The sequence below is a fragment of the Mesocricetus auratus genome, unplaced genomic scaffold (genome assembly GCF_017639785.1).
Source record: "Mesocricetus auratus isolate SY011 unplaced genomic scaffold, BCM_Maur_2.0 Super-Scaffold_100022, whole genome shotgun sequence".
NCBI lineage: Eukaryota > Metazoa > Chordata > Mammalia > Rodentia > Cricetidae > Mesocricetus > Mesocricetus auratus.
Genome location: NW_024429203.1, coordinates 30,437,814 through 30,451,404, shown reverse-complemented (window position 1 = coordinate 30,451,404; position 13,591 = coordinate 30,437,814). Strand labels below are relative to the sequence as shown.

The 13,591-nt window shown below is 39.7% G+C and overlaps 1 protein-coding gene and 1 long non-coding RNA gene across 2 annotated transcripts in view; one reads left to right on the top strand and one right to left on the bottom strand.

Annotated features, from left to right (window-relative positions):
• Positions 1-13,591, bottom strand: part of Arhgap20 (Rho GTPase activating protein 20) — an 80,302-nt gene that overhangs the window by 12,388 nt on the left and 54,323 nt on the right. Inside the window, 4 exon segments of the mRNA XM_040729897.1 lie at positions 65-226; positions 1,336-1,514; positions 8,429-8,617; positions 11,017-11,083. Of these exon segments, the coding sequence (XP_040585831.1) occupies positions 65-226; positions 1,336-1,514; positions 8,429-8,617; positions 11,017-11,083 (597 nt within the window).
• LOC110339669 overlaps positions 1-13,591 on the top strand; it is a 57,643-nt gene that overhangs the window by 36,251 nt on the left and 7,801 nt on the right. The gene's annotated exons all lie outside the window — the stretch shown is intronic.

Sequence of the window (13,591 nt, the reverse complement as noted above, 5' to 3'; positions counted from 1 at the left end):
AACAATGGAGTGTGCTCTGCATCGGGAGCTAAGTCTAGGGTACACAGTTGCTGAACTTCCTTACCTTTAGCACAGATGCGATCACAAAGATAGATTCACAGTCAAGGTGGACTTCAATCCCAGAATTCAGTTTCTCTTTTAACTCTCTGCAGGACTTCACATTGGCTGACTGCCTGAAGATGCCTTTTGTGAGAGGGCCTTTTTGATTAAGGAAGGAAAGCATGTCCTATGAGGAAGCAAAGGAGATGAACAAGACTGGTGCTTTATGCATACGAGTACAGGGGCAGGTACTGGCCTTCAGCGGCTGCCAGAGGCTGGGGTGTGTACGCACTGAAGGAATGGGGTTGGATAGATGGCTAGAAGGATTCAAATGATGTTTTAGAACACAGAGTGGCTACAACCAGAGGCCATGGAGATGAAACCTGGTCCAAGAAAAAGTGAGCTCATGAGATTTATTGTATAGCCTGGTGACTATGGTTAATAAGAATATAGTCTTAAATGTTTCAGAGAATAGGTTTTCAGTGTTCTCCAATTTTGCTTTCTATCTGTATGTCTTCAGCATCCCATATAGAAGACAATGGTGTGTGGAGACAAACAACCCATGAGATCAGGAAGCGAGTTATGCCCCTGATTTCCAGTGCAATCTGGCCTAGGGTCTGAGTTTACTTTTGAATTTATAGAGTAAAAGTGATGATGATAACTTTACTGTGGAGGAGAAACAAGAAAATAAAACATCGGACACAGTGCCTGGCGTTTTTGGATACACAACAAAGAACGAGATTCTAGAGTGTAGTGGAGTAGACCACTTGGGGGATACTGGGTACTGAAATAAATCTTGCATTGTAATCACTATTCTGTCTATCAGTTGGAGATAATTCAGTAGTGACTATTTACTCTATCAGTTGGAGGTAATTCAAATAAGCAGTTATTTTCTGTCCCATTCTATTTACAAACAACTAAATACCAGAGAATATATCTTGATGTTAAACATATGAGATATAGACAAACCCATGTATAAAACCTTAAAAAGCAATAGGATGATGCTTTCCAAACAACAGAGCTGGAGAATGGATCTGTGCATTTTCTGACGACATTTATTTGAGTGGGTTTCTATTGCTGTCTTGAAACAAGAGGACTGCATTATCTCTTCTAAGTACATCTCCCTGTACTGTACTGATGAAATCTGACTTTTAAGTTTTGAAGTAAGGGTAGAGATTCTTAGCTAAAGCCAGGAGGTGTTTATGAACTTTCCATTTTGGGGACAGAATTATCCTGTGGCATTTCCCTTTCACTAACTTTCTTTCCTACTAGTTTATAGACCCAAATGACACTTACCAAGATAGGTTTTGGCAGATTGTCATTCTCACAAATATCTGGTAAAGAAACGCCAAAGAGCTGTCCTGGCATAGGGGATGTTGGTGACATGGGCAGGCTGTCCAGGTGAGTGCTGGAACCCCGCCAGAAAGCCCAGCTGATGATAGAGCGCCTCCTTTTAAATGTCTTCTGGCCAGAATCTGAGAAGTGAGATCAGAAGGAAAACTTGTGATTCATTCAGTCTTATTCCTATAGTCTGTTTCATAGTTTATTCATCACACTATCTCAGAGAAGTGTTCATGGGGGGGTCCCTTGTTACTGACAATGTTAGCTATGAAAATCTATTATAAATATTTGGCAAATTAAGAAAGAATTGGCTTCTTCTATCCATTCATGGGGCAGATCACTGGATTGCTGACTTGAGTATTGACACTAAATTTAAAATATAGAGAAGTTGCATTTCTTAGGCTGGAGATGTAGTTCAGTGGTAGAGTAACTGCCACGCACAAGGCTGTGGGTTCCACCTCTAACATTTTACTTGGAAGAAACAAAAACCACTTCTCTCTCATTGAGCTATAACAACTTAAAGCAGAAAGTACTTAATGTCAACACATATATTTATATATTATATAAAGACAAGGCAGGTATACAAAAGAGCTGGAGTGAATTAGGTTGCAATTAAAAAGTGAGAAAAATGACAGGATGGGGAAGGGGAGGACAAGATAGAGGGGGAATGGGGGAAAAGCCATTTTTATTCTGTTTCTAAAAACAAAGAATGCTTTGTGATCAGATGTCTCATTGGACTTGGAACAAAGACAGGAAGCTAATGTCTTACGTTTGTTCCCCTTCTTGGTAGCTGCAAAGTTTCCAATGTATCTTTTTTCAATACACAATTTCAAAAAGAGTGTTTAAGGCAGCATGGATGCAGGTCGGTGAGACCCAGCAGGCCCCAGGGGGGTGGGTTGGAAACATCTGGAGACAGATCTGTTCGGATTGGCTGAAAGACCTAGGAATTTAAGACAGAGGCAGCCATAGCCAATGACAGGTAAAGGTGAGTATCAGAAAGGAAAAAAAGCAGAGTGGTAGCCCCAAATGCCACCGGTAAAATATGCTCATATCTCTGGATAATACCTAAAACAAGCATTCATGATGCAGGCTCCAAAAAGCTTGCAATGAAGGTTCTATACGACTCAGATCTGAAGACCCTTTATACTCATTCACTGTCTGACTCCAGGGAGAGCACGGGGAACTGGTCACTCAACTCCTGCTTATGGAATTTCTTATTCATACATGATGTTTGGCTGGACAACACCAGCTAATAACCAAATATGGACAGCAGATAATCCAAGAAGACATGGTCAGCAGCATCCAATTTCAAAGAACCTTTGTATCTTCTTTTTTTTCTGAATAATCTACTTAATATGAACAAGTCAAATTGTGGAACATTTTACTGAACAGCTTTCTGTCTATGGACCATCATCCATACTTATCTTCCTTATGCTACTGCAAATAGGAAATGCAATGAGGTATGAAGTGCTATTGACCATGGAGTCAGGAGCTTACTTCAAACTGCTGGTTCACATACCTATTTAGACTTTCCCATTTCCTTAACTTCAATAGAAAATGATGTTATCTATCTGACAAAGGCCTATTGAGAGGAATACTAGGCTAATTTTGAACAAGAATTTTCCCGGGGCATGATTGTGGGCTCTCTGTTAAGGCTACCATGGTACCAGGCTCTTCCTGGCAGAGAACATCTCTTGTATCCATTTTCCATGGGCTTAACAGCTTTCAGGAATATGCAGACATAAAAGAATATCATTACCCTGTTCAACTATATTACTTTCTTCCTGCTTTGATTTTTCTAACTTCTGTTCCAAACAAAAACAAAACATAGAAAAGCAGAAAAAGAAACCAGTTCTTCCTTCATTCTAGGAAGGAATTTGCCTACCAACCTGTGCAAATGTCTATAGAAGAATGAACTCTAATATGCATGTTGAGTAGTTTTCTGTCTGCTTGTACATTTTTACCTATTCTAAAACTATCAGTTTGATTTTTAGCTTTCACACACATGAGAATTTTCTATCACATACCCAGTTGTACTATGAATGTAGATAGAGCATAAGGTCAAAATAGAGTCATGTACCTAAATATTTTCAGTGACAGTCATCCTGTTTGTTGTACATAACAGTGTGAATCTTCAGGTTCCCTTTTAGTGCATACTTCTTTCTTTCTAAATAATGAAGGCTGATAACAAAAGATACTTATTGCCATTTAAAAAAACACAAGGGCAACATAAATATAGAGTGAACTGAATGTAAATGAAGCTTTCCTAGATTCTTTTCATGTTTACACTATAAAAACTCAATACTAAAAACATTAATTCATACAGCTTTAAAGTGTATAGCTCAAAAGCTTTAACTAATTCTCTTCTGGCCATACAACTAAGTATTTTCCCCCAGAGTAGCATATTCACATGTAGGACAGTAGATTGACAGGCTACAAAGGTGTCCTGTTTTTTATCATCTTCTCTAAGCTCAGTTCACCATCAGGGTAGCCCTGGGTCTGAGCAGATGTGGTAAAGGGCCTGCGGTGTCACTTCTTTAGTTTGGGCTGGAGTATGGACAGATCTTCGGGACCAAACCCACGAGACCCTACTTTCCACCCAAACTGCTAACCCCGGTGTCTCCATTCTAGGTGTAACTAAGCCATTAAATCTTTAACTTCTTCTTTGTTCCTGACACTGAACCAAAGACTCGGGATGAATGTTCTCACAGTCTAAGCACACAGGTGATCTTTTATGTGTTATACAGGGTACAGATAAAGAGGCAAAGTAGGAGTAATGACCAGCTTGAAGGGACAAGGTTTGCTAGAATTGACATTTGGGTTTTGAGCTCAGACAATTTTAATGTTTATATCTGGAAACTTCCAATACAGTAGAGCTGCTCATTGGAGACTAGGACAAGTTTCAGGGATCTAATATAAACATATATATATATATATATATATATATATATAGTTTTATAGGGAAACCTCTATTTAATCTTTGATTTTCAATTATGTTTTAACTTTAGTTTTTTTTGTTTTTTTACTGCTTTGAGAGTAGATTTTAAAAAGGTTCTTATATAATATGAACTCAATATAAGTAGACTCAAAATTTATAAGTTTTCATAATTATCCAAGTGTCTAAGGCTAGCTTAACCAATTTCCACTTTCTTTGGGGTGGGCAGGGGCAACACAATCTCATGATACATATAGTCCAGGCTAGACTTGAATTCTTAACACTCCTACCTCAGTTTCCTAAGAAGGGGGTATTTTCCTTAACTAGCAGAGGCATCTCTCACAAATGCAGATAAGGAGTTTTGTGTGTCTAATTATGGCTTACTTTATCCAGGAAGTATAAAATGTTACAGAAAGAAATTATCTTCCTTTGTTATTTCCTCATTAACCTTAGAAATAAATTATGTTATACATAAGAGACCATGGTAATAATAGCTGCTTCCTAGGACTAAGCAATTCAAGAATGAGTTATATCATGTGTACTGGTTACATATGGTCCAATTCTATGCACTGACAATATATGCTATAAAAGCATAGATCAGGATGCCAGGGTGAGAAAGAGTGAAGACCGACTATTGTTTTGTTTGACGTGGTATCTTACTCTGTAGTACAGGCTTGCCTTGGACCTGAACCAATCCTGCTTTATGCTCCAGTTTCCTTTTAAATTCTGATTTACATTAGTGAGGAGTTGGGCCCCAGAAGGTGGGAAGGAATGTGATGGAATCATATGTTCTTATCTTCTGTATTACAGTGAAGTCATTAATACTGAAAACAGTCTCCATAGTGGCATGTTGGTTACACATTAAAGACAGCAACAGAGGCAGTGAGAATACTGACAGCACGGCAACAGTTATGGTCTGTTTCACGAGGTAAACTCATATTAATGGGTGCAGACAGTAGTGCAGCTAGGTCTGGGACTGAGGAACTAGGTGTGGTTTTGTTCCCACTGCTCTGTGCTTTGCAATGCTGCATGTAGTCTGAGGAAGCTCATCCATCGGCCGAGTTAAGGAAGTATGCAATAAAACGCCACGTTCCAGGGAGAAATTGTTTGGTAGCATGAATGTCATCACACAGGCCAACAATCTCATGTGTAGAATGTCTAGATGCTTTTCTGTAATGTTCTTAACCTGTAATTCTCCTGCCTCAGCATCCAGAGTTCTGGGATTACAGATGTACACCAGCATACCTGGCTCTGATCTAAGACCATAAGCAGACTAGTGCTTAGATATAAAAGTATCACAGAAAAGCCATTATCAAGATAATATGCAGCAGTTACTTCCTAAGCTCACCCTGATTCCAGCGGCATTTATTCTTCCTCCTTTTAAAAAACTAACCCTTGATCCAAGAGCAAAGGACATTTCAAAATCCATTTAACTACATGACTGAGGTGATTAATTTGCAATGAAATGCTAAGAGGCAACTGTCAAGAGAAGAAGAATCTAGTAAAATTCTACAGATGCTATTCAAGAGAGAAATATGCACAATTCAAAGTATATACTTTTGTAATGGCATTAGTATTTAGCAAAACTTAGCTGTGTGAAATGTTTTAAGATGGAATATAAAAATTCCATTATAGATAAGAACATCTGCATTCAACTTCTATGATTAGATCAAGAACTTCAAATCCCAAATAAGCAAAATGATATATATGTTTCTCCCCACAAAATTTAATTCTTCTCATTGATAGACATTGTTCTTGATTAAATTTTGAATTTTATCAATAAGTAATCTGTGGAAATTACTTTCTCTCACATAGCACGCAAATAATTTTCTCATCATGCTCTGTCAAATGGATTACACGCAGATGTGAAATTTCAGAATTTCATTGGCAAAGTTGGTATGGCCTTTACATTATACTCTCAGGCCCCTTACAGAAAAAGCCAGTGATTTCCTAAGCCAGCTCTTCATGGAAACCTTCTTGCACAACACTTTAAACCTACAAACAGAAATGTGTGAATGCTGCACTTGCTCTTGGTACTGCAGAAGAAGGCCATTCGGGTGCCTTGGTAGCACGGGTTTTAGCTACTCTCTCCCTCACCTGTTTATCCTGAGCATAGAAAATGCAAGCACCATCTTCCAAGAGAGACAAAACATGAGAATGCAAGCCAATGAACAGAGTGGATGAAAAACCATAAGCAATTAATCACTGTAATGAAAGAAAAACATTTGAAAACCACAAGTTTGAAGGCAGAAGAATCAGCATGTTCTCCTTAGGTTAGTTAAATTATTATGGCAATTTTAAATTAAGCTACTAAAGGACCCATTAACCTGGCCAGGCCGTTGAGTACATCAGATGCTCCAGGTGCTAGAATACAGAACAGTTATCTGGCTTTCTTGTTTTAGTGGGTGAAATCAGTATCTGTAAAGCAGTACCATGTGCCCATATAACCATAGAATACCAGACTGAGTTTACTGTTACAGGAGAGAAAATGATGACTGATAAGAATTTAAGTATGTTTGCTCAGCTTATGTTGGTGAGGTTGGGACATGCTTGCTGTCTCATCTGCTGCTGTGAGGCATACACTGGAGGCCAGGGCATCAGCAGACAATGGCGATGCTGACGGGGGTGTGGAGCTGTGTATAAAACAGGTGACTCAGATTGCCCAGCCAGCATGAGTGCCTGTTTGAGACTGGTTATTAGTGGTGCTCAGCAGTGATCTAGAGATGGGACTGTCCTAGGTATGTAGTTAAATGGGAAGGACAAAAGAGCTGAGGTCATCTCGTAACTGTGGAGTTCGGGTCATGTGTGGGTTCAGAAGCATGCAAACATAAGCAGGGATATGGTGGAAGTGGCAGACTTGGCAGGTGAGGGGAAGGATGAATATGGAGATTACTCAGTAGGCAAGGGGAAGGAGGAATATGGTGTTGATTTAGCAGGCATGGGGAAGGAGAAATATGGGCTTATAGATAGAAAAAATGTAATGACCAAAGGCACCAACAGAACAGTTATACACCTTTTTAGTCCAGTAAAACAGAACTTGGAATTAAAACTGGGTTTGCACCTGATGACTGCAATTGTTTTACTATGAGCAAAAAAAATTAAAGAATTTAAATACATTAGAGGAGGTCCTAATTGAAAAGACCTTGGCAATGCATATTAACATGCAAAGCAAGAAAAACCTTTATAATGAGTATTGATTTGTCACTTCCCTCTAAGTTTGGATAACTGAACACACATTTTTTTCTTAAAGTAGGGTCATTCAGCCGTGAGGTCAGAAAAGGAGTAAAATGAATGCTGCAGGAACTGGAACACAGATGAAGAGTTTCATCTGGCACTCAGCTGATGCCAGTAATCTGTCATAGGAGGGAGGGTGGCCTCTGATCTCTTGAAGTCCATGCCTTCTCTGTAAATCTCCTTCTCCTTGAGTTTGTTCATCTGCAGAAGGCAATGTCACTATTCATTGGACCAGCTGACAAAGGCAGACATAGAAGCGCAGTATCACTTTCCTATCACCCTTATACTTTTGGGTTTCAATTTTCTTTTGTTTCTTTAGACAGTCTTGCTACAGACTGAGAGCTCTAGTGCAAACTTGGGTCAGGGCAAATTATAATGCTCTTCTGTTGAATATCACAGTTACTATAATACAGCCTTTATTATGGGGTGGCAATGAGACAGCTATGCTCACAGGGAGTTCATGTTGGATTAGTAGGCTAAGGGGAGACCCCGGTAGAAATCATATTAGTCGTCACATACTTATCAGGACCAAGATCCCAGTCAGGGCATCACAGTCTTCTGACACCCATCACGGACAGGCTCCCTTTTACAATGTGATCATTTAGGGGGAACACACAGCGGAGTGTACTACAGCACAAAGAAGCCATTGAAGCACCTGCAGCATCGCCCGAGCCTTTGACTGCAGTGGGCATAAGGTTAAAGGGGAAAGGCTGGCGAGTTCGTAGAGACAGCTTTCAAAATCCCGTCTTTTCTTTTGGAAACCTGTATTTGCAAGTTCCTCTGGGTGGAAGTTGGGTCTCTGCCTTTGCACTACATCTGTGCTCAGGGGCGCACGCTTTTGCTGAAAGGAGGTTCTGTGAAGGAGGGGAAGCAACTCACCGCTCAGTTGCTGGGCCATTGCCAGGCGGCTGGGTTTCAAGATGAACTGGCACTGCATCTCTCGGGGCAGCTGTTCCATGAGGAAAGGCTCTTGGAGCTGGGACGGGGTGGCGGAGTCTTTTGATCCCTGTGTCAGAAGGGCAGTGTCTCGGAGATGGCTCATTTTAATTCCATAAGGATACTCGTGTCCTACAGAGGAAAATCCAAATGCAGACTTGAGACTGACTGAGCACCACCAGCAAGTGTGGGAGGCTGGAGCATACAGTGGTTTACACCTGGGACATCTGGGATAAAGGGTCCTTTTGTTCACGGGAAAATCCATGTGCCTAGTCTACAACTGGGGCCTCTGCATATTGCAGGTGGCTCTAACAAATCACAGTGGCTGTCTCACAGCAGATGAATGGTGAGAGACAGAAGAAAATCTTCAAAGAATCCTTCGAAGGACTGTAGACATCAGTTTATGAATTACATAGTTGGCCTTTTCTAGTTTGCATCTAAGAATATTTGAGAGTATCTTTTTTCTCCCTTGATGCCAATCTGAAAATCTTTAGTGATCTGCATTCTAAATCCATGATGGACAATATTTACCTTGGCCATCATACAAGCATTGTATATAGATCAAACAAGGAAACACTAGTTGTTAACATTACGGTTGAAAATAGGTATCACTACAATCCAGCAATGTTTGTGTTTCTGAACACAAATTTACTACAAAGATGTGGTGGCTCATGTCTGAAATTCAACACTTGGGAAGCCAAGACAGGGGAATCGCTGAGTCTGAGGCCAGTCTGGGTACCATAGTAAGTATAAGACAGGACCTGAACTACCGAGGTAGCCATGTATCGAAACAAAACAACCAGCACCATCAAAACCCCAAAAATTCTCCCAAAGATTCAACCTGACTATTATCTAGCCCATCTATGTGGGAGGTATTTTCTTATTCTGTTAGTTGCATAATTAGTTGTTCACAGCCCTGGGACTGGTTTATCTGACTTGCTTCTCCTTGAGGTTGGTGTTCAGAGGCAACAGTCGGGAAAGAACTGTAGTAGGTTCAGAATACAGATACAACAACGTATGAACAAATTAAGGAAAACCTAAATCCTGCACATCTGACCATAACCTGAGTTTAGTTGGTTAGATTCCAAGTAAACTCATTGCTGTGGTATAATCCTTCATTCCTGCCATGATATAGATCTTTCAAGTAAAGATAGTATATTTTCACCTATAACCACTGAATGTAACACAGCAGGCCCTTCTTTGGCACCTGACACAGGCATACAAGGCAAATGTGATACTGACATTTATACATTGTAGCAACCTTCAAATACTAAGGCAAGACAGCCCCGGTAACAGAAGTATTATAAAACTAATCTATAAAAATGATGATCAGCTAATCCACACTGCTTTGTAAATCATATTAGCTGAAATTTTTATTACATAGTATAGAGTAGTAGCACTCAGCAAAGTTTAAGTGGCTACATGCCTGAAAATCATCTACTTAGTTCTAGCTTACTAAAATTATCTTAAATACTTTGTTTTAAAATAACATTTCATTGTTGCTTATTCACGTTTGCAAAGATGACAGCATTTAAAAGCAAACCTATCTCAGGGAATCAGTTTACCCTCAGTATGGCATGGCTGCTTCCTATTTCCTGCATATTAGAGTACACAAACATTACATAGAAAGTTTGGTTTTAATTACTCAAACCACTTGAAATACTCAAGCACTCAAGAGTCACCTTACTGACAGAGGACTGCACAAAATGATGTATACAACACACATTGCACAGTAAGTAGCCCATAGGCAGGGAGTGTTTTAAAATTGCTAACAAATTGTTGTGGCTATTGTTTTAGGATACTAGACCTTATTTTAGTTGTCCTACTTGTTAGAATGAAATTGCTAACCAATAAATAATTTCAAATAAATAGCTGAAATAAGTTAAGTTATAATCTACTTATCAATAGTCCCTCAGAACGGTGGGGTTTTGAATTTCAGGCTAGCCTGGACTACATAGTGAGGCACTGTCTTATAGGAAACAAAATAATCCTAAACACAAATGGAAATTTGGCTCGAGAACTAGTAAAGAGGATCACTAGTTAGTTGCTAAACTAGTCAGTAAAGACTTTTAGGATTTAAAATGGGATAATGGGTTAATGTCACTTTCTTTGTGATGTTAAGTGAATTCTGGGAAAGGGCAGATGTTAGATACTTAGGGATGGGTGACAATGTACCACTGTACCATACACAGTACTCTGTGTATAGAGGCAGCCTTGTCATTAGAGCAGGGGGTAGGAAAGACACCAGGCAACTCAAGACTCTGAAAAACAAATCAAGAGGAATTCCAATGCACACTGCTCTCTCATGGAAAAGAAACCCCCAAATAAAAGGCTTGGCAAGATCTGCTCTTAAAGCGAAAAAGGCAAGAGGAAAATATATGTTTCCCAACTATACTATAATCATCAGCAGCCTGAGAGAAAAGATCCCATTGTCTAGCTCATAGGAAACACTTGAGATAGCAACATTTAGGCTTAAGATGGCAGAGCCAAAGGAAACACAGATGCTGTCTTAGACTTTGACAGGCACTTACCGATAAGTGGGTATGGTGCGGCTTCTTTGCCAGAATTCACCCACAGCTGGTAATCTCTCTCAGAGCCCTTGAGATAAAGAAAAATCAAAACAAGTATTTCATGTTAGGTACTTGAATGAGGACAGAGTTTGGACATTTTATGTTATTTGGATTCATGAAGGACACATGGTTGGGGATAGTGGTGCTTATTCCTACAGCCATATCCTATTTAAAACAGGATCTATCACTCTTGGTTCTCCAATGCCCACAGCCCCTGTGCTGACCTAGGATCTCACAAATTGCAATGGAATTAGACCCCTCCTATCAGTGGTCCACAGAGTGTTAAAGCCTAAGCAAGCTCTTTCGCAAAGGAATAATATACTTTCTGGTTCTAAAAGGCTGATCCTGACTTCTGAGATTCTCGGATGGTCTCAGAAAATACTGGAATTAGCTTCTACTGTGCCCCCCTCAAGACAACCTTCTTGCCTAGAAAGCTATAAACAGGGCTGTCTGTTAGACTAAAGTCAGGTCACAGAGGCCAGTTTTTGGCTCAGTGGCCTCTGAGCAGGAGAATGACCAAGAGGCTTTCTGGAGATGGATAGCTAATTGCATTGATGTCAGTTTGAGCAACTCCATCCAGTCTTGAGGACAGAAAAGATAAGAATTCTATCTAGAGAACAGACCCAGTAATGGAAAACAATAAAACCATTTATCAGTGACTTATAATCCAACAATACTATAAATTCCACTTGAAAGAAATAATACTAATTCTGTGAACTTTGTTGAATACTTCAGGAGGGACAAGGCAAAATTCTTATATGCAGCTAGAATAGAGATAGTCAAGTCGGCTGGAAGCATTTAATTGTTCTGCCTTTAGCTTGCAACTAAGTTAGGGCCCTGGCCTTCTAATAGAAGATCCTGGCTATTGCACATACCATGCACTGCTCCTGGACACAAGAGCATGCACAAATAGATCATTTCTTCTATATCTTGTCCTTTAGACAGAGGAGGAACAATTTAGTAAAAACAAATCTTAGGCAATGTCAGAAACATTGTAAGGTACATTGTAGAATAGATATAATAGTCTTAATTCTTTCCATCCTTCCTTCCTTCTACATGAGCAGATCAGATTTTAAAGGAGAAGTCTAAGAGAATTCATTATGAAGTAGTTAATCTTCCTTCTTAATCTAAAACTGTACACTCTCTTCTAAGGTATGTTTGTGTAGGTTAGAAATCAAGGTAAAAATACCCACTTTACCCAGTGCATATAAAATTGAATTAATTTTAACCACATTACTAAATCTTACTAATCAGATTTTTTAATTCCAAATTTTGGCTGCCTTGAGCCATTATGGGCTTAGTAGCACTGAGAAAGAGCAAATCTAAAACAAGCAGTAATCTGATGTCTTAAGTATATCATGTCACAATATAGTTTTTAAAATGTATTACACTTACTGTGTGTGTGTGCATGTCCGTGTGTGAGCACACACACACTAGAATAGTGTGCCAGCATACATGTGGAGGTAAGAGGATAACTTTCAGGGGTTAGTTCTTTCTTCCTATCAGTGGGTCATGGGTGGAACTCAGGTATTCAGGGTTGGCAGTAAGAACCTTTACCTGTTGAACCATCTTGATGGCTTCTATTATAGTGTGTTTAAAACTGAAGTCCCACTGTGGTGTTTATGATTCATTAAAGCCACTGGAGATCAAAATAACAAGGCAGCCATACTAGTTAGCCATAGAAGCCAGGCATACACCTTTAGTCCCAGGACTCAGAATGAAGAGGTAGACGGATCTCTGTTAGCTCAAGGCCACACTGAATACAGGAAATTGATCCAGTCCTAAAGGAAAAAGCTCACACAAAGGTGATCTCAGCACTTGGGATCACATGCCCTTAATCCCAGCACTAGGGAGGTGGAGACAGGAGTGATATGGCTGGGCGGAGAAAGGAATATAGGGAGGAGGAGACAGGGAAGACAGGAATTAAGAGCCTTTTGCCTCTGAGGACTTGTGGAAACAGGATTGCCATTTCAGCTGGGTAGAGGTAAGATCTAAAGTCTTGGCTGCTTTGCTTCTCTGATCTTCTGCTTGAAGCTTGAACCCCAGTATCTGTCTCTGGGTCTTTTAATTTATCTTTCCATACTCCACAGTAAATAGAGGAACTCTCCATGGACTGCTAGAATGGGAACAGCTCTCCAGTTCTCCTCTCCTGACCTTATTCTCAGTATTCCAATCATTTCCATGAACAACATTCACAAACTAACCCCAAAAAACTAGGGGTCAGGTTCAAAGCAAGACAGACTGACGTGGTAAGCTCAGTAATGTTCTTCAAATCTATGACAGAATTCAAAGCTGTGTTTTTATTTACTAATTCTTAAGAGGAACCAGCTGTCATCCTCAAGACTTGAATCCAGGCAACACAAAAACTGTATGACAGAAAAAAAAAACCCTTGGGAACTGGTAATCATCTGGAGATTGTGTCTTAGAATAAAACCAGTATCACAAGATCAAGGAGGTGATGGATAGTTGAACAGTGATGAGAGGGAGAAGGAAGTTACAACTTTTTAATGAAACTTTACCAAACTTTTGTGTCTGT